Source organism: Scyliorhinus torazame, chromosome 21 (genome assembly GCF_047496885.1).
Source record: "Scyliorhinus torazame isolate Kashiwa2021f chromosome 21, sScyTor2.1, whole genome shotgun sequence".
Lineage (NCBI taxonomy): Eukaryota > Metazoa > Chordata > Chondrichthyes > Carcharhiniformes > Scyliorhinidae > Scyliorhinus > Scyliorhinus torazame.
This window is the reverse complement of record NC_092727.1, coordinates 109,004,714-109,032,369: the sequence shown is the minus strand read 5'-3', so window position 1 is coordinate 109,032,369 and position 27,656 is coordinate 109,004,714. Positions and strand designations below refer to the sequence as shown.

The following is a 27,656-nucleotide window of genomic DNA, read 5'->3' as shown; positions in this document are numbered from 1 at the left end:
CCGGATTTTACTGTCATAAGGTAGAGAAAGAGCCAATACCATACCTTGTTTTCTCTTTCCCAAGGCAGTTACCTTAGTCCACATACCTACGGCATTTCTCCATTGGTTATACGATCCCCTTTCAGAAAATGAGGGGGGATAGTCATATCCGGCCATCTTTATCCTAGGTTCAGCCATGTATCTTTGTTTTTTTTTCTTCTCACTCACTCCTCGGTTTGGTCTGGAAACGTTGTATCTTTCAATCCTTCACATTTGCACAGCAACCATCCTCTGCTACCATTTGTTAGACGTTTAGCTGCTGTTGTATAAAGAGTCAAAAGTTCTGCTCCTTTTCACCAACACATTTATTTCACTTTAACAGACTCTGCACAAAACTCTAACATCACATCCCCTGACACAAAGGCCACCTGAAGCCCCTTTACATATCAGTGTCAATTATTGGATACTTAACATAAATGAGACAACTAATTGGAATGTCTCTTAACCCATTACTTAACACAGAACACCCCAGAGCCCCAGACACAACCCCCTCCCCCCCCCCCCCCCCCCTTCCCGAGCCAGTGTTCGGAACTCACACTCCAACATCCCATTAATTTACCATAGAAAAGGGCAGCACGGTGGCGCAGTGGTTAGCACTGCTGTCTCACGGCGCCAAGGTCTCAGGTTCGATCCTGGCTCTGGGTCACTGTCCGTGTGGAGTTTGCACATTCTCCCCATGCTTGCGTGGGTTTCGACCCCGCATCCCAAAGATATACAGGGTAGGTGGATTGGCCACGCTAAATTGCCCCTTAATTGGAAAAAATTAATTGGGTACTCTAAATTTATTTTTTTAAATTAAAAAGAAATTACCTTAGGAACTTACCATCTCCCTTTAAATTTGACCTTTAAACTCACCTGCTTTACTGAAGCTAGTGGTGTTAAAAGACGGTGTGTCCTCCTTCACTCCGCTTCTTTTACACTTTGATGCTGGAGCCGGAGGTGTGTTTCCCTTCTTCAGTCTCACCTGGCCTGAGTCAGGAAGGACAGGGAACACAGGCGCGTTCCATTTCAAGTGGAGGTAAGTTGCTATGGAGTGGCAATGCCCCAAGGAAGTTATGAGCCATAATGCTCTGGGTTTTGCAAGCATGGTTTGTACAGTCAGTAAATGTACTCTGCCTTTTGCGAATAGCTGAAGGTACATGTTGTTTGATATGACCTGCCAGTCACTGGCATCACACATTTTAGTAATGAAGCCAATTCTGCTTCCAGCTTAACCAAATCTTTCAAGCACGCAGGCACTGCAATTCTTATACCTTATCCCTCATTCCCATGGTGGGCAGAGCATCTTTTTGGCTTGATGGTAGCCACACTTGTGGCATGAAACTGTTATCTTCACCCGTGCTCTAACCAGGGTAATTTGAGGTATGCTGGGAATTTTTCAGGCAGCCTTGGGCCTATTCATGAATACAGGCAATACACAGCAAACAATGATCTAACCGGTGTAGCCATTATTCTGCAGGCTAGTTTTCATGCACCCTATTTCATGTACCAAGCTCGCATGGTAAGCAAATGTCTTGAGCGCTGTTTAGGAGGTTGCGGATAAGATCAATCTTCTAGCATGTGGAGCTTTAGGAGTTCCACAGTGTATATTGGCCTGAGAAGATAAGCTTGTCATAGATAGTAGTATAGAACCAATGAGTGGGTTTCAAACTAGCATATTGAGTAAAGGGAGTTGGTTAGATTGTTCCATTTCAATGGTGAATTGGAGTGTGGGATGGAGCACATTCAAGTAAAGAGGCTCTAGCATGCAACTGCAGATTCAAATGTGTCATCTACATATTGGCGATTGAACCCCTGGCTATGGCACTGAGAGAGTCGAGGAACTGGAGGGGGTTGGTGCGGGGTGGGGAGGAGCACAGGGTGTCGCTTTATGCGGACGACCTGCTGCTGTATGTGGTGGACCCGGTGGGAGAAATGCCAGAGGTAATAAGGATCCTTAAGGAATTCGGGGACTTTTCGGGATACAAGCTCAATATGGGGAAGAGCAAGCTGTTCGTAGTTCAGCTAGGGGACCAGGAGAGGGGGAGTGGCGAGCTCCCACTAATAAGGGCGGAGAGGAGCTTCAGATATTTGGGGGTCCAGGTGGCCAGGAGCTGGGGGGCCCTGCATAGGCTTAACTTTACAAGGCTGGTGGAGCAAATGGAGGAGGAGTTCAAGAGGTGGGACGCGTTGCCGCTGTCCTGGCGGGTAGGGTGCAGTCAATCAAAATGACGGTGCTCCCAAGGTTTTTGTTCCTGTTCCAGTGCCTCCCCGTGTTTATCCCAAAGGCTTTTTTCAGGCAGGTTAACAGGAGTATAATGGGGTTTGTGTGGGCGCGAGGGACTCCGAGGGTGAGAAGGGTGTTCCTGGAGCGGAGTAGAGATAGGGGGGCTGTCGCTGCCCAACCTCTGTGGGTACTACTGGGCCGCCAATGCGATGATGGTGCGCAAGTGGGTGATGGAGGGGGAGGGGGCTGCATGGAAGAGGCTGGAGACTGCATCCTGTGTGGGTACGAATCTGGGGGCGCTGGCAATGGCGCCGCTGCCGCTCCCTCCAAGGAGGTATACCACGAGCCCGGTGGTGGTGGCGGCCCTCAAAATTTGGGGGCAGTGGAGGCGGCATAGGGGGGAAGTTGGGGCCTCGGCGTGGACCCCATTACGGGGGAACCACCGGTTCGCCCCAGGAAGAACAGGTGGAGGGTTTTCGGGGTGGCATAGGGCAGGGATACGAATGTTGGGGGACCTGTTTGTGGACGGGAAGTTCACGAGCTTGGGTGAGCTGGAGGAGAAGTAGAGGCTCCCCCCCGGGAACACCTTCAGGTACTTACAGGTAAGGGCGTTTGCCAGACGGCAGGTGGTGGAATTCCCATGGCTACTGCCACACACAGTACAGGACAGGGTGCTCTCGGGGAGGTGGGTGGGAGTGGGGAAGATCTCAGAAACTTACCAGGTGATGCAGGAGGAGGAGGAGGCCTCGGTGGTGGAGTTGAAAGGTAAGTGGGAGGAGCAGTTGGGAGAGGAGATCGAAGAGGGGACGTGGGCAGATACCCTAGGAGGGTGAATTCTTCCTCTTCGTGCGCAAGGCTCAGCCTCATACAGTTTAAGGTGCTGCACAGGGCACACATGACTGGGGCAAGGATGAGCCGGTTCTTTGGGGGGTGAGGACAGGTGTGTTAGGTGCTCAGGGAGCCCAGCAAATCACACTCATATGCTCTGGGCATGCCCAGCGCTGGAGGAATTTTGGAAGGGCGTAGCGAGGACTGTGTCGAGGGTGGTAGGATCCAGGGTCAGACCGGGCTGGGGGCTCGCAATATTTGGGGTGGCAGAGGAGCTGGGAGTGCAGGAGGCGAAAGAGGCCGGAATTCTGGCCTTTGCATCCCTGGTAGCCCGGCGAAGGATTCTCCTTCAGTGGAAAGATACGAGGCCCCCAAGCGTGGAATCCTGGATCAGCGATATGGCAGGGTTCATTAAATTGGAGAGGGTGAAATTCGCCTTGAGAGGGTCGGTACAAGGGTTCTTTAGGCGGTGGCAACCGTTCTTAGACTTTCTGGCAGAACGATAGACATTGGTCAATAGCAGCAGCAGCTCGGGGGGGGGGGGGGTTTACTTTATTTTTGTTTCTGTTATTTACACTGGAGGGTCTGAGGGGGTGTATACACCTGTTGGGTTAAGTCGGGGTGTTAATGTTAATTTATTATTTACGTACAGGGGGAGGGGTTTTGGGGGTTGCTTTTTTAGATTGTGTTTTGTACTTAACCCTGTTGGGTTCTTTTTTCTTTCTCATTTTATTGTTGATATTTTATGAAAACCTTTAATAAAACATTTTTTTTTTTTTTTAAAAGCTGAATTTAAGTGCACCAGAGAATGTGCAACATTAGTAAGCCACAAGACTTCACAATTTCAAACAAATGAATTTTACAATACAAGAATCAAGTAAAGCAAACACGACTACATAAACACTGCCTAAAGTGGTTCCTTAATCTTTACATTGGGAAGCACAACAAAATACAACCACAGACTCTGGACTAAAATCCTCAACTAAACCTTTTCTACTATGAAGCCCCCAGAATGTCTTTGGCTATTTATGAGGTTATTGTAGATAATCCACTTCCTTCTGACCAACCCCAAAGCTGCCTTGCAAGGTCTGGGGACATTCCAGCTCAAGCCTGAACTTTCTTTGCAGTTCCTACAAAGTGAATTTAACAAAATTAGAAATACCCCTGGTTTCTAATAGCACTGTCCTCCTGTTCCATAGTTGTTCCAGGGGTCTTGGCAAATTTTCCTTTGTCTTCTGAACTCAAGAGTTACACACAAACCTGTTTCGCTTTCAGCTCCAAGTCCAAAACCTTCTGGCTTCTCCAAGCTTAGCTGTTTGTCTGTGAGCAAAATGCTCAAAGTTCTAACTAGAGGGCAGTTTGCTGCAACCTGACAGTGTGGCATGCGTGGGGTGTTCCAAACAGAAATTTATTCCAATTGACTCTTCGCTTCAAAACCAAACCTTTTGATTCTGAGATCCCCGTGAATAATTTAAGTGTTTAATGAAGTCAGGGCAACTCTCCTCAGACTTGTCATCTGCGGGTCACTAACTAAGTGACGGTCACCTGCCATTTCTATGGCCTCAACTTCCAAATTCTGATCTTGTAAGTACATGGAAGGAGCTTTTGTGTAAATACCTTGGCACTTTCTGACCTCCAGTTGCAGTGACCTTTCATTTAAGTATTTAATTCCACAAAGTTAACAGTTATACTCTAAAATATTAATATAAACGAGGAACCTGGATAATTAATGTCACCTTAACCTGTGGCCCAGTAGACGATTGCCAAGCAATGAAGTTTACTATCAATTACATGCAATTACACTTATTCTCATTTGCTGTACTTTGTCTTTTCAGAAAAGGAAGTGTTAATGCCTTTGTAGACAATGTTTTTGCAGTTTCCTCCACTGCAACAAAGGAATCTGTCAGCACAACTATCAGAAATGGCATTGAAAGGTGTACATCCTGTGATCTCGTATCACGTGCAGACACTTTTAATGGTAAGTTGAGTGTTCTGTGGTGTGCTGGAGTTGCAGTGTATTAAACCAACAATATGCATTCTTTCCCTTTTTCACTTGCCTCGTCATTTGAGCACAGTGAGAAGTCTTACAACAACTGGTTAAAGTCCAAGAGGTTTATTTGGAATCACAAAGTTTCAGAGCGTAGGTCACCTGATGAAGGAGCTACGTTCCAAAAGCATGTGATTCCAAATAAACCTGTTGGACTTTAACCTGGTGTTGTAAGACTTATTACTGTGCCCACCCCAGTCCAACGCCGGCATCTCCATATCTAGATATTTGGAGGAGAGCTGATCTATACGATTTTCCTTCAAGGCCAAAGAGGAGTATCTGCTTCTGAGCAATGAATTTGGACACTTTTTTGCAACCAGATTTTGGATTCTGAAACACAAATCAGATTGTTCCCTTTTTCCTCCACTCGTCCCTGCCCCTCTTCATGTATACGTTACAAAGGCTAGAAAGAAAAGCTGATTGCACTGTTTTGCTTTCTTTTCTCCTCAGTTGTCAAGATTTTAAATTGTCTATGCTGATGGCACTAAATATGGCAATGTCTGCACCTCAGGATTACATTGAAGTTGTCAGCCACGCTTCTCAGTAATGTTTGCAGAATTGGTTCCCAGGATCATGATCATGCCTATAGTACCTATTCTGCCTCGGATAAAAGGCATTATTGGGCAGCACGGTGGCGCAGTGGGTTAGCCCTGCTGCCTCACGGCGCCGAAGTCCCAGGTTCGATCCCGCCTCTGGGTCACTGTCCGTGTGGAGTTTGCACATTCTCCCCGTGTCTGTGTGGGTTTCGACCCCACAACCCAAAGATGTGTAGGGTAGGCGGATTGGCCACGCTAAATTTCCCCTTAATTGGAAAAAATGAATTGTGTACTCAATTTTTTTTTTTAATTTTAAAAATGCATTCTTGTTATTTGGGGTGCAATCCACCGGCAGTATGTGCTCTCACTCGAGCGCAATGTGGGCACTGGATGTCGGGAGAGGCCTCCCACGACTTTCCCGCAGCCTTCACGCCATGAGGCATCGGAGTCAGAATCACGCCCAAAAGTGGCGTGACCAAACGGTGTTCGCTCAAGTCTGTTTTAAACTGACTTAGAAAACTTACCCGGGATCGACCGGCCTACCCGGCGAGGCCACAGCCGAGCACCATTCAGCACTGGTCCCACACAAACGTGGACTGGGCAGAAGGGCACCCGGGGGTCTCCCAGGCCATTCCAGCCCCCTGGGTGATCGGGGATCGTGCAGGGTGGCTCTCTGGCCCTCCCCCTGGAATGCAGGCACCTTGGCATTGCCCAGCTGGCACATTAGCACTGTCACCCTGGCATTGCCAAGGTGCCCAGGTGGTATTGTCAAACTGGCAGGAGCACTGCAAGGATGTCAGGGTGGTAGTGCAAGAGTGCCTGGGTGGCATTGCCAACTGTCAAGGGCCAAGGTGGGTCATGCCCATGAAAGGAAGGTGGAGGGGGAGGGGAGGGGGGTTGAAGGATGGGGGCTACATGGCAGGCCAGTAGTGGTCTCTGGGAGGTGATGGGCAGCATGTAAGCCCCCAGCTACATGCCCTTTGGTCAGGTGTGCCCTGGCACTGCTGGTGCCACCTGGGTACCCTGACACAGCTAGTGGAAAACTAGATAGCTGTCTATGATGTTGTTATAATCTGCCTGAATACTATTGGCTGGGGACTATTGGGTATCCCATAACTCTTTAGGGAGCATGAGCTCCCTCAATGACGGGGGTGGGAAAATCAGCAGCAGTTTAACTGCATAAATAGAGCTGGCAAGTGTGGTACCAGCTAGAAGAGTAATGCAGTGGTGAAGTACTACTGCTGCTGTATATATAAAATTGTAAATAAAGCAATTTTCTTTTGACTTTACAAACACGTACTGGATTTTCGTGGCCCCCACAAAGCATGTAGATTTACAAAACAGCTTGCATTTATATAACAGCTTTGAATGAAACAAAATACTTCCAGACCTGAAATGCTTGAATTGTATATCGTTACAGGATTAGGGGCGAAGGGGAGTGGCCAGAGAGCATTTAAATCTGTATGATGCATCACTGCTTTGTGCTCACAATTTAATTTATTTGGTATTGGCTGTTACTATTTAACTGCCAGGAATTTACGTGTTACACCAGTGAAGGGTTGAGGGTTTGAATGGAATAAAGGCAACACAGAATGATTTGCAATTTGCTCACCAGAGTCCAAGACATTCGTTGAAATAGCATTCCTTTTGAGCATTTTGGGAGTGGCCAGCATATCCGTCATAGAAGATAGAAAAACTAAATGAAAGATTACAATCTGCAGTAAGAGCTTTGGAATGTGTTGAGATTCATTAAATGTTATTTCAATGGGAGCTGGAAGGCAAACTAATTAGCACAATGCAGTGAGAACGAGAGAGTGACAAGTGAGCCAAGACACACAGAAACAGGCTCCGGAAACAAAGAGTGCTGGAAACCGAGATCGACAGGTGCAGAAAGAGGAATCAGAGCACTCGTGACTACCGTTTGGAGGTGTCACATTGCAGCGAGCAGAGATACTGCCCTGGAATTCCTGTGACTATTGTGTGAATATTGCATTTCACAAGGGTGACTGTGCCTGATTGCAGTTCTGAAATCAATCCCAACCATCATTTTGGTGGTGATTACCTCACTGGTGCCATTATTCATAATGTTCCTACTACACACGATTAAACCACTTAAAAGCGCCTCATTCCTTTGAATCTGAAAAAGATCATGAAAGTCAAAGCATCTTCCAGAGATTCACAGGCCTATAAGCCCCATTTTAGTAATTCTGTAATTTAAGGCTCCGATATTTGCTGTGCACAGCCTTTAAAGGTCAAACTCAATCAAATGTCGTTAATAATCAGTGCACTCCACATCACTTCACTTACCATTTGTAACCTGAACAGTACAGAGGTCTTGCCATGGGCAACAATGTTCTTTTAAAACTAATTTAGAGTGCCCAATTCTTTTTTTTTCCAATTAAGGCGCAATTTAGCGTGACCAATCTGCCTAACCTGCACATCTTTGGGCTGTGGGGGTGAAACCCACGCAGATACGGGGAGAATGTGCAAACTCCACACGGACAGTGACCTGGGGCAGTGATTGAACCCGGCGTGAGGCAACAGTGCTAACCACTGAGCCACCGTGCTGCCCTGGGCAACAACGTTCAATGTTTGCTAGGACAGGGAGTGAGATGTGTCAGCTTTTCCACTCAGTGATGGAATAGAAGTGAACTTTACCAGCTCCAGCTGGTGCAGACAAGGTGGGCCAAAAGGCCCCCTGCTGCGCTACAACAATTCTATCATTCTGTGACACTATTATGAACTTTGCCAGCATCGGAGAGGCATTCACTGAAGAAAACGAGGATGGACGTTTTCGGGCTGCAGAGGAAGCTGATCTAGCGGATAGGTCTGAGATGCAGAAGTGGAAAGCGAATGGAAAAACACGAGAGAGAGAGAGAGAGAGAGAGAGAGAGTATACAACATGCTGCAAAGGAAATAAAACGGAAAAGAAAAAGAGATGAGGAGCGGATGACAGATGAGCTGCAAGCACTGATGGTCCAAAGCGTAAAGAAAAGAAACACTGGAGTACGGTGAAATTGGAAAGAAAAAATTAAGAATGCATGCAGGCAGGCCAAAGAGAAGCAGTTTATTGGGATGTGTGATTAAATATTCGAGCTGGAAATAAATTCAAGGATAAGCTAGCACCCGTGATGGTGGGAATGTTTGAAGTGGCGATAGGGAAGGCGGTGTTGCCACAAACCTTGGGACAGACATCGATTTCCCTGTTGCTAAAAAAAGATAAGGATCCGACGGAGTGTGGGTCGTACAGGCCCATATCACTTCTGAATGTGGATGCAAAAGTATTGGCGACGGTACTGGAGGGTAGACTGGAGGAGTGCCTCCCGAAGGTGATAGGTGAGGATCAGACGGTGTTCGTGAGAGGGAGGCAGCTTTTTTCGAACATTAGGAGGATTTTGAACGTCATTATGGAACCGGCGGAAGGGAAGGAAACAGAGGTGGTTGTGGCATTGGACGCCGAGAAGGCGTTTGACCGGGTAGAATGAGGGTACCTGATGGCAGTTCTGGAGCGGTTTGGGATTGGACCAAGATTTGTGAACTGGGTAAAGCTGCTATATAAGGAGCCGAGGGCGAGTGTCCGCACAAACAACATCAGCTCGAGATACTTTTCTCTCCACCGTGGGACGAGACAGGGATGTCCTATGTCCCCCCTGCTGTTTGCATTTGCGATTGAGCCGTTGGCCATTGCATTAAGAAGTTCGGGAGCATGGAAAGGAATAGTGCGGGGGGATAGAGCAGAGGGTCTCCTTATGCCGACGACTTGCTGTTATATGTGTCGGAACCGAGTGTGCCAACATGGGGAATATTGGAGCTACTGCGGGTTTTGGGGTATTTCTTGGGATACAAGCTGAACCTGGACAAGAGTGAGTATTTTGTGGTGACTCGACCGGGGGTGGGGGCTGGAGTGGGGGGGGGCTGCCATTCCGTAGGGCAGGGGCTCACTTTAGGTATCTGGGGGTGCAGGTTGCCCGGGAGTGGGGGAGGCTTCGCAGGTACAACATCTCTAGTTTGGTGGGGAGAGTGAAAACAGATCTAGCAAGGTGGGATGGTCTCCCTCTGTCACTGGCGGGTCGGGGACAGACGGTTAAAATGAATGTATAGGCTCGATTTCTGTTTATTTTTCAATGCCTACCGATTTTCCTGCCAAAGGCGTTTTTCAGGGAGATTGAGGGAAGGATTACCTCGTTCATATGGGGAGGGAAGGTGGCCAGAGTGAGAAAGGTGCTGCTACAGACTGGAAGGCAGGCAGGGGATTTGGGTCTTCCGAACCTGATGTACTACTACTGGGCGGCGAATGTGGAGAAGGTGCGGAGCTGGGTCAGAGGGGTTGATTCCCAATGGGTCAGAATGGAGGAGAGTTTGTGCAGGGGGTCGGGATTGAAAGCACTAGCAACAGCGCCGCTCCCGATAGCTCTGGGAAAATACTCAGGGAGTCCGGTAATAATAGCTTCATTGAAAATCTGGAGGCAGTTTCACCAACACTTCGGGTTGGGGGCAGGGTCAAGGGAAATGCCGATTCGGGGGAACCACAGATTTGAGCCAGGGAGGTGGGATGGAAGTTTTCGGAAATGGGAAGAGAAGGGGATTAAGATGCTAAAAGAGTTGTTTCTTAGGGGAGGGTTTGCAGGATTGAAGGAGCTGGAAGCAAAGTATGGGCTGAAGCAGGGAGAAATGTTTAGATACATGCAGATTCGAGATTTAGCCAGAAAGGAGATACAGAGATTCCTGGAGGAACCGGCCTCCACATTGCTGGAGGAGGTGCTGACTACAATGGGACTGGAGAAGGGGGTAGTGTCAGCGGTGTACAGAGCTATTTTGGAAGAGGATAAGGTACCACTGGAAGGGATCAAAGCAAAGTGGGAGGAAGAGTTGGGAGAGGTTATAGAGTAGGGGGTCTGCTGTGAGGTGCTCCGGAGAGTGAATATCTCCACCTCATGTGCGAGGTTGGGGCTGATACAGCTGAAGGTGATATACAGAGCACACCTCACGAGGCCGAGGATGAGCCAATTCTTTGAAGGAGCAGAAGATTTGTGTGAGCGTTACGGGGGGGGGGACCCCGCTAATCACGTTCATATGTTTTGGTCCTGTCCAAAGCTAGAGGATTACTGGAAGGAGGTTTTTAGGGTAATTTCCAAGGTGGTGCATGTGAAACTGGACCCGGGTCCCCGGGAGGCCATATTCGGGGTGTTGGACCAGCCAGGGTTGGAAACGGGTGCAGAGGCAGATATCGTAGCCTTCGCCTCGTTGATCGCCCGAAGGCGGATCCTACTGGGATGGAGAGCAGCCTCTCCACCCAGTGCCCTGGCGTGGCGAGGGGACCTGTTGGAATTCTTGACTCTTGAGAAGGTTACGTTTGAACTGAGGGGAAGGACTGTGGGATTCTACAAGTCATGGGCATTATTCATTATGCACTTTCAAGAACTGGATAACATCGAACATTAGTTGCGGGGGGGGGGGGGGGGAGGGGCTGTGTGTATTAAGGGTGACTATGGTGATCCCTGATTCCTTTTTGTCATTTGTTTATGTAACCATGCGGGCTGATGTTTGGGGTTTGGTGGAAGGATGGGATCGTTGTTATTGTTATGGGGATTGACATATTTGTTGCTGATTATTGTTTATTGTTGGTGGGTGTAAATTTGGGAGAAAATGTGAAAAAGGAGAATAAAAATATTTTTTTTTAAAAAAAGTATTAGAGCTGGAAAGAAATCACAAAATGGCAGTTATTCACCAGAAGGTGAAACTCTTTCACATATAATGATAGTCGGTGCACAAAGGATAAAAGGTGGTAAAATATTGTTTGAAAGGGACGCAGTAGCAAACCAATGGACAGATTGTGAGAAAATCCAAATTGAGGGAATCCTCAAGATATCGAGCCAAATGAGAGACCAAATACTATGATATAGGAGGCGAAGCATACTTTGAAATTGAGCAAAGGGAAAGCTCCAGGCGGATGTGAAGTAACAACAGAACATCTAAAAGCCCTTCGAGAAACAAAATTATAATTGAGTTAGTACACCGGTACAGCAAGTGGCTAGGAAGACAAATGGATTGTTGTCGTTTATTGCAAGGAGAATGGAATACAAAAGTAGGAGATGTTTTGCTACAATTGTTTAAGGTATTGGTGAGACCAGAGCGAGAGTACTGTGTACAGTTCTGTTCTCTTTATTTAAGAAAGGACATAACTGACTTAGAAGCAGTTCAGAGAATGTTCACTTGACTGATTTCTGGAATGAAGGGATTCTTCTATGTGGAAAGGTTGGACAGGCCCGCATCTATTCAAATATAGACGAATGAGAGGTGACCTTACTGAAGCATAACAAGATCTTAAGGGGACCAGGATGGATCCTGGAAGATGTTTCTCCTTGTGAGGGAAACTAGAACTCTAGGGGACACAGTTTAGAAAGAAGGGGTCTCCCATTTAAGATTGATAAGAGGAGAAATATTTTCTGAGGACCATGAGTCTGTGGAACACTCTTTCCCAGAGAGCAGTGGAGGGAGAGGCATTGAATATTTTTAATGCGGAATTAGAAGGGTATTGGGGTAGGATGGAAAGTGGAGTTGAGAGCACAATTGGATCAGCAATGATCTTATGGAGTGGTAGAGCAGGCTCGAAGGGCTGATGGCCTATTTATGCTCCTAATTTGTATGGTTGTATGATAACAGAAATTTGGGTTCATATATATATATATCAAAGAATATATTTCAAGTAACTTGAAATATTCAATATTCGTTAAGTTACCTAAGAAACCTAAAGCGATAGAGAAAATCATTTTCAAGCCCTAAGCTTAATAATTTGAAGCATAAATTGGTGAACCACAGTCTGGATTTGGATCTGCAATTGGGACAAGAGAGGGAATATTTAAATTAAGAACAAACCTCAATAAATATCTAGAAGTAAACAAGCCACATAGACTATGTAAAAAGTGTTTGATCATATTTATCACCACATGCAGTTGAAATGTGACATTGACAGTAAAGATGTAGGATTTATCCAGAACCTATATTGGGACCATTTGGTGAGCATCGGGCTAGAAGATGGACAATCTGACATCAAAAGTGAAGAGAGGCGTGTGGCATGGTTAAACGCTGTCGTCAAAGTTATTCAGTCTGTACACACAAGTATTCAGAGAATTGGAGGCAAGAACGTAAACTAACGTCACACTGACGACACAGCACTTGCAGAATCCGAAGAGGCCCTACAAAATATCACCGATCAAGAAAAATCTCGAAGTTTCGAAGATGGGCTGAGTATGAACTCAAAAGGACAAAAACAATGGTAGTTAGATGTCCGAGGCAATGGAGAGTGATGATTGAAGTGGATGGTGTCACACTGGAACAAGTCGATCATTTTGTCTATTTCGGACAAATGATAACAGAAGATGGCCGATGCAATGGTGAAATTAGAAGTAGGATATTTAGTGAAGAAGGGTGTGTTAACAAGAACACTCCAGCTTGTTGTGACGAGGAGAAAAACTCATCAGTTGTTGCATTCTGTCGACTTTCCTCCCTGCCTTAGAAACCAGACAATAAATAAAGATCTGTGGAAAAATATAGAGGCTATTGAAATGGCAATGCTAAGATGTATGTTAACAATTCCATATACAGGCCGTGAGACAAATGAAGAGGGACTTGAAAATTGCAGGAACAGAAAGAACGCTTGACATCTAAAAAAGAAAATGTCAGTACTTCAGCCGTTCAGAAAGCACGGTGGCACAATGGTTGGCACTGCTGCCTCACAAGGGCAGTGTGGTGGTCAGCACTGCTGCCTTATGGCACCAAGAACTCTGGTTCGTTCCCGGCCCTGGGTCACTCTCTGTGTGGAGTTTGCACATTCTCCCCGTGTCTGCGTAGGTCTCACCCCCATGACCTAAAGATGTGCTAAATTGCCCGTTAATTGGAAAAAAAAAGAGAATTGGTTACTCTAAAAAAAAAAATTTTAAAGCACTGCTGCCTCACAGCACCAGAGGCCCGGGCTCGATTCCGACCTCTGATGACTGTGTGGAGTTTGTACTTCCAGTGTCTGTGTGGGTTTCCTCCGGGTGCTCCGGTTTCCTCACACAATCGAAAGATGTGCAAATTAGGTGGATTGGCCCTAAATTGCCCCAAGGTGGGGTTACAGACTCGATGAACCAAATGCCCTCCAAATGACCAAAAGCACTGTAGGGGTTCTGTGATTTTATTCTATCTGGGCAGAGCTGAAAAGATCAATCTCTTTTCGAGGGTAAAGCGGGGCACAAAGAGGGGTCGACCTAGGGGTGGTTAGATGATGGACGTTACAGTGGATGAGCAAGACAGGCATGACGTACCCTGAAACAGATCTCCTGGTAGGAGCAGCTCAGGCAGCAACAGCAGAAGTGAAAGGATAAACCAGGATTTAAACTTGTGGGGGCAGCAGAGAAAGTAAACAGAACAGCTTTAAGATCTTTCTGTTCTGAAGATAGTGTTTGCAACACATGTTTTGGATTTATTTCTTATGTTGTATGCAGTTATAATGAGGTTGGGGAAGTGGTTGGGGCCATTGAATGATCTCCGCATAAATCAAATAATTCTCAAAGGTCATCCAAACCAACAGAATTGGTACAAAACCAATTAAGTGATATTGGCACAAAAGCAATTGTGAAACTTTCATGCTAATGTTTTCCACTTCAGTTCTGTGGCTGAACAGGCCAAGATATGAAGAATGCCTGTTAGCAGTTTGATTAGCCATCATGCTGCTTTTGAGGTGGATATACCTTGTAAAAAAAATTAATTTCTGTTTTTAAATTAGAGAAATTTTGCCTTTGGTGATGCAAAGCAATGTCCTGTTAACCACAATTTGCGAATAGGTCTGAAATAAATTGAAAAGAATATTGGGTGGAATTCTCCGTTGCACAACGTTGATATCTTAATCGGCGCCCCTCTGAAGTGGCGTAATCGCGTCACATGCCGCAAACCGTTGCCGCGCCATCAGCAGGCCCTCCTGCTCCGCCCCAGATGGGCCAAGTTCCTGACCGCACGGTTGACGTCTGGTCTCAGCGGTCAGGAAACTGGCGTTGCGGTTGCGGACTGTGTCCAGCACCACCGCACTCGGCCAGGATCCATGCCGCTGGTGGGGGGGCTTCCGCGAGGGCTGGGGGGGGCTGGCGGGGGGTGGACAGGGAGTGGCCTGTGGCATCACGGAAGATGGGTTGGGTCCAAGCATGGCCATGTTGCATGGCGCGACCGCTGCTCCACGCCATTCTCCGGCCGTCGGCCGTTTGCGTCACGGGAGCCGGATGCTGCTAGCCCCTCACCGGTCCCGGAATCGGTGAGGGTTCGGTGCCGATTTTGGCGTCGTAAAATACCCGCAGATTCTCTGGTTGAGCCGGCACTTAGCCGCTGAAACGGAGAACCCAGCCCATTGTGTAGATATACTCCAGTGTTGTGTTGACCTTGTATCACTGCCCCCTTTGAGTGGCCATGTTCTCCATTTGGTTTTGCCTGAGCAAACATGCGAGGGGAACTCTACAATTACCAAAGATAAAAACAAAATGGAGTCAGATGTGCCGTGACTGATTTATCTTTTTTCTATTTTCTTTCGCCCCCCCCCCCCCTGCCTAAAACAGTTGGAAGCATATGCAGTCTGAACCCTTGCGATAACAGCACCTCTCAATGTAAAGCAAACAATGGCATTGCTACCTGCAACTGCATGCCTGGCTACTTCAAATTTCTTCCTTCTGATCGAAGCTGCAAAGGTAGGTGACAGCTGTGCAGTGATTGTGCTTTTGGGTCCGTTTACAGCAACTTGCATTCATATAGCGCCTATAGTATAAAACATCCAAGATGCATTGGTAAGCATAATTTGATACTGGGCCACACAAGGAACCTAGAATATATGCCGAAAGACTTGGTCAAAGACATTTTAAGAACAATCTTAATGGAGGAACGATGGAGGAGCGAGGGACTGTAAGGTTTAATGGAGGAGTGGGGGGGCTGTAACGTTTAGGGAGAGTATCCAGTGCCTTGGGGCTGTACATGCACCTGAGAGCAGAATTGGCAATGGACGATTAAAATCTCTGATGAACAGGAGGCCAGAATTGCAGGAGTGTAAATACTTCCAAGCGTTCTAGAGCTGAAGGCCAGAGGCTGTGCCATTACAAATGATGAGTACGGCCTAAATTTAAACGATCATGGTCTCCTTCCTAATGGTTTATCATACTTTGTGCAATGTGGTCCATCAACATTTGAGGCCTAACCTGTCAATTGAGAGTTCTTGTTCTACCTTGCTGTCCTCTGTGTAAAGTGGTGTCACATGTTTTAAAGTTAGTGGTGAAAGTACAATCTTAAATTCCAAATTCCCCCAGCCCATGGGGAGGAGCCAAGCTAGCTAGGCTTTAAATGTTTGTTCCCTTGGTCTCAGTGAATAATCCAACCCAGTTGGGGTCTTGAAATGGATTAAGAGCTGAAAGGCGAGGTAACTCACTCCATGTTCATTTGAAAAATTCTTTCATTCCCCCATTATGTGAGCCTAATGACTTGATTGTCATATTCCCATGAACTTCACGGTGTGGGATTACCTGCTGCTGCAAGATTTATTGCTTCAAACCAATCGCTGTAGTGCCCATCGTTTTTGTAATGTAATGCACAACCCTGGTGGTCTGTTAGTTCATGTTGTACTACAGTGATAACCTGTGTCTGTCAGTACCATTCTGAAATCAGCCCTAATCTGCGTGTTGCAATTGATGCATCTATAGACTCTTCCATGAAGACTATTTCGAGTTAAAATCTTAATTTCAGACAAATTTAAAAATACATGTTTGAACAGGAAATGGGCAATGCAGCCCAACAAATAGATTTATCCTCCACACAAGCAAATAATCCTACACACAATTAGCCTGCAGTTAACCACTGTCCTTCATTTACTTATCCTAATCCTAAATGTTGAATTGGTTTCTGCTACAGCTACCAAGTCTGAAAATGATTTCCACAGTTTTAATTTTCTTTGTAAAGCAGTGTATTTATCTCTGTTCCTTTTTGTTTTAAATTAAGGGGCAATTTAGCGTGACCAATCCATCTACCCTGCACCTCTTTGGGTTGTGGGGGTGAGACCCATGCAGACACAGGGAGAATATGCAAACTCCACACAATCAGTGAGCCGTGGCCGGGGTCAAACTAAGGGTCCTAGTGCCGTGAGGCAGCAGGGCTAACCCACTGCGTCACCGTGCTGCCCCTACTAATCTCTGTTCCAAAGCACTTGCATTTAATCCAATGTCTGTGACCCCTTATTCTCAACCCTTCGATTATTGGAAATTGTCTTTTTCTATTGAGCTGACCCATCCTTTTCTTTCCTAATTTTAAACACTTTTCTCCTGCATCAGCCATACCAACAAAAGAAAATGCCTCAGTTTTTTGAAAGTTCAGAGTCTCCAGTGGTGATCAGCTGTGTGGAATTTTGAAATAGTTGAGGTGATTTGGGTTTCTACCAGTTTACTCGTATTTACACCTCCGTGGCTGTATTAAAAATACTTGAATGCTTTAAATAAACTGAGAACTGTGATGCCTGATCTCCAGCTGTCCTGGGACACCATTGGTACAATGCCACCTAGCCTGCGTTTCCTCGAGTTTATTTTGTCCTGGTTAATATTTCTGTCATGTACTGTGTTGAGCAGGGAACCTGCCCAAGTTGTGATCCAAGCGCAGACTTTTTTTGCAATATTGGCATGAATGCACCCTTTGAGCCGATCCTTCTAGATTGTTATTTTATAATGGTGGTTTGAAAAAGTACACATGGTTTACACTGGTGTCTTTATAGACTTAATACCCCTGTTGTACTGTGATGAACAGGGCACCATTTAAAATGTACAAGTATTAGTGTGGCTCAATCATCTAATTTACTCTTTCTTTTTAAAACAGCTTGTCTAAGTGGATTTAAGTTTGAAAATGGAACTTGCGTGAAGTAAGTTGGTCAATTACAAAGTGTTGCTGAGCATGGCATTTGGGTTCCTGTTATTATGTCCTGAAAAATTATTGTACACTGTAAAATGCCCTTGCTTCAGTCATGATATCCCTCTGCTACAAAATTGATACTCGCAAGGCCCCATACCTACCATGAGGATGAGGTGATCCAATTGATGCTATTTCTGGGCAGTTTTGTGAACTTGAAATGTCTTTCCATCACAAATATTTCTAAGTTATATTTTTATCATTGGTTTTGGTAAGAAGCCTCTGTGTATTATGCTGCTTTCCAGCTCTTGAGTCGGGAGCCAGTCTCTTTGTATGCTGGACTCGATGTGTAGACACAAAGAGCAAATGTGTGGGGTCAGCTTCCAAGGTTCACCTCACTAAATATAGTCACCTTTTCACTGGTGTTCTAGCAAGAAGCTGTAGACTCCAGTAAAGGATTGATGATAGGGCGGCACATGGCACAGTGGTTAGCACTGGGACGACGGCGCTGCGGACCCGAGTTCGAATCCCGGCCCTGGGTCACTGTCCGTGTAGAGTTTGTACATTCTCCCCGTGTCTGCTGGGTTTCACCCCCACAACCCAAAGATGTGCAGGTTAGGTGGATTGGCCATGCTAAATTGCCCCTTAATTGGGAAAAAAAAAATTAATTGGGTACTCTAAATTTATATTTAAAAAAGTAATGGATTGATGATGCCAGAATGACAGATGTCACATGCAGTGCTTCACGTGATGTGCGTCTTTTAAATGAGTAAAGTACCATATCTACTTTGATACCTTTGTGTAAATGAATTTGGTTGAAATCGGACTCCGGGGCCGGGATTTTCCAGCCCTTCCGGTGGGTGGGATCTTCCAGATCCGCCGGCTGCAACCCCTCGCCGCAGCGGGGTGAACATCGGGAAACCCCATTGACGGCGGCAGGGCCGAATGATCTTGGCATCGCCCAATGGTGGGCCAACTCTGCAAAACACGCCACTGGGTGGGGTGGAAAATCCCACCGCAGGTGTGGGAAAGCACAGGTGTGAATCTAGACTCTGGGTGAAATCTTACCAGAATGTTAACCTCACGGCGCTGAGGACCCAGGTTTGATCCCAGCCCCGGGTCACTGTCCGTGTGGAGTTTGCACATTCTTCCCATGCCTATGTGGGTCTCACCCCCACAACCCAAAAAGATGTGCACTGTAAATGGATTGGTCACACTAAATTGCTGCTTAATTGGAAAAAAAAACATTGGATACTCTAATTTTAAAAAAAAAAGAATGACCCTGTTAAGCCATGTACTTTTTGGCAGGGGTGAGGTTGATTTTCAATCTTGTTCTCTAATATATGTCTGAGACAACTAAAATATTTACTCCTTGTTATTTCTAGGTGTCCATTTGGTTATGGAGGATTTAACTGCGATAAATGTAAGTACCTGTCGTTTATATTCTTTGCAAAATGTGACATTTACAAATGACTGAGATTCAAATTCTCTCTTTGTAGACCAGTAAAGAAAGTGATATGGGTTTGGCAAAATGATCAAAGATCAGAAAGTGAGATCCGTACCAGGAGGGTTCCAGACTGTGGGCTGCATTTTCTGGCCGTTCCCACTGGCAAGATCTTCCGGACCCGCCGATGACAACCACCCCTCCTCACCCCCGTATCCGGTTTTCCAGTGGCACACAATGTAAAACACCCTTTATATCAGCGGGACCAGAGATCCCTGCTGCCAGCCAATGGCAAGCCACCTCTGCTGCCAAAAAACACGCTGCAGCCGGGCGGGGGGGGTGGGGTTACAAAATCCACCCTGGGGTGGGATTTCCCAAAATTTGCAGTGTTCGATCAGATGCGATTTTAAATGTTCCCATGAACATCTCTCTTCTCTCCCCCCCCCCCCCCCCAAACGAACATCGGGATGCCTGGTGAACATGGGGGAAACCCCCAACGCTCGTCCACTGAGGGGCAACCCCCCCAACCCTCCGCCAGCATTGTGACACTTCTCTCACGCCCCCCCCCCCCCCAATCACTCATTGCTCCCCAACCCCTGCACACTTTTTTCCTTTTTAAAAATAAATTTAGAGTACCCAATCCACTTTTTCCAATGAAGGGGCAATTCAACATGGCCAATTCACCTACTCTGCACATCTTTGCGTTGTGGGGGCGAAACCCACACAAAAACGGGGAGAATGTGCAAATTCCACACGGACAGTGACCCAGGGTCGGGATTGAACCTGGGACCTTGGCGCCGTGAGGCAGCAGTGCTACCACTGCGCCACCGTTCTGTCCGACCCCTGCACACTTAAGGGAAACATCCCCCCTCACAATGAGGTTGCACAGAAGGGTTATACTCACCTTGGTTTTTTGAAAGCCAGCTGTAATTCCTGCCAGCATGGCCTTCTCGCGAGATCTATCGGCCATAACGGGATTTGCGCCCGGCTTGAAGGGGCCCTGAGAATCATCCACAATGTGCATCCTAATGATTTTTTGTTAGCTATTTTGTTTGGACTGAGAGTAGCAGCTGTCAAGTTTGAGTTTGGACTGCCAGTCTGTCCTGACCCAGTACACTTAGCTGTTTATGATGGGAGAAGGTGGTCAACCAGTCAAACTGAGCTTAGTAAAACAAACTGAGCAAAGCATAGTGCACGTGGGTTTCCTCCGGGTGCTCTGGTTTCCTCCCACAGTCCAAAGATGTGCAGGTTAGGTGGATTGGCCATGCTAAATTGCCCTGAGTGTCCAAAATTGCCCTTAGTGTTGGGTGGGGTTGCTGGGTTATGGGGATAGGGTGTAGGTGTGGGCTTGGGTGGGGTGCTCTTTCCAAGAGCCAGTGCAGACTCGATGGGCCGAATGGCCTCCTTCTGCCCTGTAAATTCTATGAAACTGACAAACAGTTGTAAATGTTAACTCTGGCTTAGGTACCACCAATCTCCTCACAGGCACAATCAGCAAAGGCATATTAGGGAATCCTGATATCCAACTTACCAACGCAATGAAACAAGCAGCCTCCCTGAAATCTGGACAGCATTTCCCACTCCCCTTCTCCCAATCCATTGGCCTCCCCATCATTATTGGAGTCCACTTCCATCTTCTCCTCTTCCATTCTATTTCCTTTCTCCCTCCACCATCGGCATTTTCTATCACGCAAACACAAACATTTGGGGGCATCAGTGTCTCCTTTTTGCTGAAGACCTCCCTATTTTGAAAGGGGATTATCTGAGAGTTGAACTCCACCCACCATATATAGTTTTACTGCGAGTCAGTAGGATAACAGTAATGTTTTTATTATGCTATATCTAAATCTGTCCATTATCAAGGCTGCGTTATAGACCAATCCCCATTCATTGTCCAAGGTGCAAGTCAAGATCAAGCAGTTGAAATTCCAATTCATGTTTCACCCAGCAGGTGAAATTCAGTAAGGAGAATCGACGGGGAAGGCCCGATGGAATAAATGGCCACCTCACCTCGATTGATGTCCGCAGGGGCAAAAGGCCTGCTCGCCAAGAGCTACTGGTCAATCAGAGGCTGGCAGCTCCTCATGCTGTCAGTGTCCACAGGAGCAGTGGCTGCTGGTGGAACTGCACCCACCCAAGATTAGGGATGGACCTCCGGGTGAGGGGGGGGGGGTTCTGACAGCATCATCTTGGCTGCATTGGCGATGGGGGGTAGTGGCTCACAGCCTTGACTGTTTTCACCTCTTAAGAATTAGAAAGAGAGAATTGATAAACTCTGAAACATGCTGCACATCTCAACACGTCTGACAGCATCTACGGCGAGAGAAGGGAGCTCATGTTTTGAGTCTGGATGACTCTTTCTCAAATCTGGAGAGAGCGGGAAATAGGGTCAGATTTATATCGTTGTGGGGAGCGGGCGTGGAGTAGTGGGGCTGGATAGGTGGCCAGTGATGGATGGAGATTGACGAAGATGCTGTGGACAGAAAGACAAAAGGAATATAAAATGGGGGTTGATTAAGGTGCACCGCACGGTGGCGCAGTGGTTAGCACTTCTGCCTCATGGCTCCAAGGTCTCGGGTTCGATCCCGGCCCCGGGTCACTGTCCGTGTGGAGTTTGCACATTCTCCCCGTGTTTGCGTGGGTTTCGACCCCGCAACCCAAAGATGTGCAGGGTAGGTGGATTGGCCACGCTAAATTGCCCCGTAATTGGACAATGAATTGGATACTCTAAAAAAAAAAAAAAAAATTATTTTAAATGAGGGTGATTAAGGCTAAGAAGGCGCTGGTAGTGGCACATAAAGAGATTAGAATGTGTGAGTGCAGAACAAAAAGCAGCGTGTCAAAGGGCAATTAGATGGCCCAAGTGGGGTGGGAGAGGGGGACAATGATGGGGGGGAAAACGGATCAATGGAAGAAAGAAAATAAATTGATGGAAATAAAAATTGGGAGAGGTGGAGGAGAGAGCATCCATAGTAATTTGCTTTAAAGTGGAGTAAAAGTAGGGAAAATGGGGAAAAGCACATGCCCCTCATAGGTGGCTTAACATCAATTAATCACAGTATTGGAATGGCTGAGAGATCGGAGAATGAAGGATGTGTTCAGGACGAGAGAAGGCAACCAACATTTGTAACAAATTCTTCATTTGAAATGACCTTCTTTAAATTAATTATAATTCTGATATTGATTGGATCAAAAAATAAAAACTCACCTTTCATGAGGCATAATTTACATCCTAGTTACACGGTTTAATGCTTTCCCGTTCACTTTTGAAATCTGATGAGGCTTACTGTTCATAAAGAATGAGCATGTGATGGTTCCATTTGTAATATTAATGTGACTACTTTTTCCCCAGCGTATTTACTGGTGGTTGTGGTGGTCTCCTGTGTACTGGGCGGCATCATTCTCCTCCTCTTGTTGGCCTTGATCACAACGTGTCTCAGGTAAGAATGTGGCACACATTTCTATCCAGCGCTGCTAATAAATGATAGGATCAGAGGAAAAGATTACTTTCCACTGGTCAAAAGCACAATTGGCTACTCGTCCAAATTGGAAGCTTCATGACACAAAATGCTGGTGGAAATAGATGTTTCTCTTGTTATGGGCCAGGGTTTAGAAATCTCCAAAGTATAATGTGGAGTTCACCTGACCTATAACTGTTTGTCGAATTTGGCTAGAATGAGCAGAAGAGTCTGCTTTTCAGGTGTTATTCAACAGACTTCTTAGACATTTTAATCAAAAAAAACAAGCTTTATTCTAAGAATTGGGTAAACATTTGTAGAAACACACACCGCAAGAATTGTTATCAACTACAAAACACAAAGACGCCACACAGCTACAGTAATCTGTGTATAACCCTCAATGAATTCACCCTTAACTGTTCCATTCAACAACAAAATCCAAGTAAAACCAGAAACCCTTTTCAAAGGTGTGGCCAAGCACATGGCATTCACACTGGTGTACCACTGTTGTTATTGATACTCTTGTTCCCCTTTTCAAACAGCAGATTTGAATTCCTTCCAGAAAGCAATTATCTCTTTAAGTTACCAAGTAGTCTGGAACAACTCTTAAAATGAAGATCGAGAAAAACACTTCTTTTAACCAGTGCAGTTCAAACCAATCCCAAATCAAAGTGAAAGTAAAACTCACAGAGCCGCAGCCCAGCTCTACCAACACAACATCACTGAAGCCATGTGATAAGACAAAAACCTTTCTTAAAGGAACACTCCCATGACAGTCCACTTGGTGCTTTAGTGGTTTGTCAACCAAGTTATTACATTCTAGAAGAATAAGGTTTCACCACATTTAAAAAAAATACTTTTTGGAATATATGACAATTGAATACAAAGAGATCAAGCAGATGATTCATTAAACATGCTCTCTCACCTGCCAATTTCCACCCACTGTATCACAAAGCCCTCCGGGCACCTACGCTCCTTCTATGGAAGTTAGCAGTTACAATGATTGCAATGGCCTGTCAAAGGGATGGGTATCCTATACTGATGCCTCCTTTTGTGTTCGACCTCTGCTGCTACACAGCAGCCTCAGCTTCAGCCAAATCCCATAGCACTACCACTGGGGTAGCAGCAAAGTACCTCAGCAAGTGGCTTTCTCAAGGCTCATTCAGCGGCAACAATATGGTGACAAATGTTGGCCAGTAATAATTTTTACCCTGACTGCCAACTTAACAAATTAAAACGTTGATTTGCCATTTACAAAGGATGCCCTTAAATACAGAATCACAGACAACAATACAGTGCAGAAGACGCCCTTCAGCCCATTGAGTCTGCACCGATGCATGAAAGGCACTGACCTGCCTTTTGTAATCTATGCCTCAATTGATAAAGGCAAGTGTCACATATGCCTTTTTCACACTCTATTAACCTGCCTTCAGCGATCTATGATAAACACACCCAAGGTCCCTTTGTTCTTCAGAACTTCCCAGTGTCAGGCCATTTATTGAATACTTCCTTGTCCAAATACTCCTTACAAAGTAGATAACCTCACACTTTTCAGGGTTAAATTCCATTTGCCATTTTTCTGCCCATTTGACCATCCGTCTATATCTTTATGTAACATCCAGGACACTCCACCTCACTGTTAACCACCCGGCCAATCTTTGTATCATCTGCAAACCTACTGATGCTACCACCCACATAATCATCTATGTAATTTGATGTGTTGGGTGTTCTGGATCACATACAGGTCACCAACACTTGAAGTAGTGCAACACTATTTTATTAAAAGGTTAACTATTTAAACATACTTGAACTGTGGTAAATAAGATACCAGCTTTAACTAAAGACCTTTGCCTTGTCCTAACCAGTTGATGCACTCAGCACATGGTGAATGTCTGTGTTGCAGGCTGTGAGCTCTGTGCTCCGAGCTAGCTGCTACTCGAATGAGCGGGAACTCTGATGTCCCCTGTCTTTATAGTGCGTGTGCTCTCACTGGTGATTGGCTGTGGTATTGTGTTTGTTGATTGGTCCCACTGTGTGTCCATCCGTGTGTGTCTGCACCATGATATACTGGTGTATATTATGACATCCCCCCTTTTATATAACAAAATGTGCCTGCGTGACAATAAATAGTGTGGTGAATGTTCCTGACTACCTGTGTGCGAAATATTTACAGGACTATGTACATAAAACTAAGCTATTTACATGGGAAGGTGCCTGGTGCAGAAAAAACAGTGTGTCACACAAATAACGAGATGAACACTATATACAAACCACTTGAATGATTAAACGGAAGAACAGAACAGACAGAGAGTCCATTAATGCAAAGTTCACAAATTAAGTCTCTGAGGTGGGCGACAAGTTCTGGTTGACCGTCAGGGTGGCACACACTCATCGTCTGGATCGATGCTGTATACCGACAGCGGCTGGTGTCTTTGCTTCGGGGACAGCCTGTTTTTTGTTACGACACCGACTCGAAAAGGCGTCTTCGGGTCCTCGGTGCCACTGCTGTGTGGGAGGTCGGAATCGGACTCGGTGACCGTGGGTTAAATTGCCCGAACATTCCTGCGAGGAACATTCCTGCGAGGCTGGCTGAAGCGATATGAATTGGAAGGCTGAGCTGCTCGACAGCAGGCAGCATAGTGGCCAAGTCTTCCACATCGTAGGCATTGTCGAGATTTTGCGGGACATTGCCGCTTTAAATGGGCGGTGCCACAGTTGCCACACGTCATGACGTCAGCACGTTCGCTGCGCCACCGCACATGCGCGGTGCGGTCCTGCGTGGTGCGCGCCTGCGCATTACGTTCCTCCATGTCGCCGTCCCCTCGTTTGGTGTGTACAAACGCGGGAGTCTGCGAAAAGGTGCGCGAAATGGCCGCCCTCATCCAGGCTGAGGCCCTGGAAGTGCTCAATCACTTGGACCCGTTCCGCCTCGCGGGGACCTTGCCGCGCCGTTTCAGCCGTTTTTATATGGGAGTACCGACTGGTGGCATTTTCATTTAGGACACAGGTCTCGATGGCGGTTGCTAGGGTGAGTTGCTTTACTTTGAGGAGCTGCTGACGTAGGGGGTCTGACTGAACACCGAAAACGATCTGGTCGCGTTTCATGGAGTTGGAGGTGGGCCCGTAGCTGCAAGATTGCGCAAGGATGTGGAGGTGCGTTAAAAAGGATTGGAAAGATTCATCCTTACCCTGCAAACGCTGCTGGAACACATAGCATTCAAAACATTCATTCACCTCTATGCTGCAGTGAGTGTCAAATTTGAGGAGAACCGTCTTGAACTTCGTCTTGTCTTTGTCATCTGCAAAGGTGAGAGAGTTGAAAATATGGATGGCATGATCCCTGGCCATGGAGAGGAGAAGAGCAATCTTTCTGGTGTCCAAGGCGCCCTCCCTGTCCGTGGCTTCGAGGTAGGGCTGGAAGCGCTGTTTGAAAATCTTCCAGTTGGCCCCAAGGTTGCCGGCGACGCAGAGCGGCGGCGGCGGGCTGATGTTGTCGATGTTGCAGGATGACGGAATGCTGGTGGAAGGCAGATCACTTCCAGGTATGTCTAAGAAGTGCTAGTATGCAACCACGCCTGGTATCATGATGTGTTGGGTGTTCTGGATCACATACAGGTCACCAACACTTGAAGTAGTGCAACACTATTTTATTAAAAGGTTAACTATTTAAACATACTTGAACTGTGGGTAAATACGATACCACCTTTAACGAAAGACCTTTGCCTTGTCCTAACCAGTTGATGCACTCAGCACATGGTGAATGTCTGTGTTGCAGGCTGTGAGCTCTGTGCTCCTAGCTAGCTGCTATTTGAATGAGCGGGAACTCTGATGTCCCCTGTCTTTATAGTGCGTGTGCTCTCACTGGTGATTGGCTGCGGTGTTGTGTATGTTGATTGGTCCCACTGTGTGTCCATCAGTGTGTGTCTGTACCATGATATACTGGTGTATATTATGACATAATTGATATAAGTCACTAACAATAGGGGACCCAGCACAGATTCCTGTGGAACACCACTTGCCACTGGCTTCCTGTCACTAAAGCAATCTTTTGGCATCACCCTCTGTCTCCTACAGCTAAGACAATTTTGAGTTCACCTTATCAAGTTACCCTGTATCCCATCATGCATTTGCATTCTTTATAAGTCTTCAATGTGGGACCTTGTCAAAGACTGCTGAAATCCATGTAAACTACATCAACTACACTATCCTCACCTACACACCTGGTCACCTCAAAAAATTCTATCAAATTTGTTGGGCATGACCCCCTCTGACAAAGCCATGCTGACTATTCCTGATCAAATCTTGCCTCTCCAAGTGAAGATAGATTCTCGCCTTCAGAATTTTCACCAATAGTTTCCCTACCACTGACATGAGACTCGCTGGTCTGTAGTTCCCTGGCTTACCTCTTTAATCTTTCTTAAATAGTGGGACCACATGAACTGTTCTCCAGTCCAATAGCTCTTCCCCCGAGGCCAGAGAAGAATCAAAACATTGGGCCATAGCCTCTGCAATCTCCTCCCACAGCATCCTGGGATAAAATTCATCAAGACCTGGAGATTTATCCACTTTTAAGCCTGCCAATACCTCCAATACTGTGTCACTCCCATGACAATTTGCTCAAGAACCTCACAATCTCTCTCCCTGAGTTCCATACCTACCTTATTCTCTTGGGTGAAGACAAATGTGAAGCATTCATTCAATACCCTACCAATGTCCTCTGGCACCACCCACCGATTTTCCCCCCTGGTTTCTAATGGGCCCTACTCTTTCCCTGGTTATCCTCTTCCCACTGATATACTTACAGAATATCTTGGGATTTTCCCTACTTTTACCAGCCAAAACTTTCTCTTTGCTCTCCGAATTGCTTTCTTAAGCTCCATCCTGCACTTTCTGTACTCCACCAATGCCTCTGTTGATTTACTCCCCTTGTACTTGCTAAAAACCTCTCTTTTCTTAGGTCCTACTTGTTGGCCCCTCTAAATATTGAGCTAAAAAGTTCTCCTGTATATATTCTGTGAAGTCCACTCCATCTATGCCCTAAACACACTGACTATCTCAATTAATGTTGGAAAAGTTGAAATCACCTAATATTATTTTTACAAACCTCTGCGAATTGCACACATATTTGCTCCTCAGTTTCCCGCTGACAATCTCGGGGTCTATAACAAACACTTAGCAATGCGGCTGTCCCTTTTTT

The 27,656-nt window shown here is 46.2% G+C and overlaps 1 protein-coding gene across 3 annotated transcripts in view; it reads left to right on the top strand.

Moving 5' to 3' along the window:
• Nucleotides 1–27,656, top strand: part of muc13b (mucin 13b, cell surface associated) — a 138,556-nt gene that overhangs the window by 92,799 nt on the left and 18,101 nt on the right. For all 3 annotated transcript variants that reach the window (XM_072487228.1, XM_072487230.1, XM_072487229.1), the window contains exons 6-10: nucleotides 4,909–5,051; nucleotides 15,241–15,369; nucleotides 17,528–17,570; nucleotides 18,943–18,980; nucleotides 22,354–22,441. In XM_072487228.1, coding sequence (XP_072343329.1) covers nucleotides 4,909–5,051; nucleotides 15,241–15,369; nucleotides 17,528–17,570; nucleotides 18,943–18,980; nucleotides 22,354–22,441 — 441 coding nt within the window. The remainder of the gene's footprint in view (nucleotides 1–4,908; nucleotides 5,052–15,240; nucleotides 15,370–17,527; nucleotides 17,571–18,942; nucleotides 18,981–22,353; nucleotides 22,442–27,656) is intronic.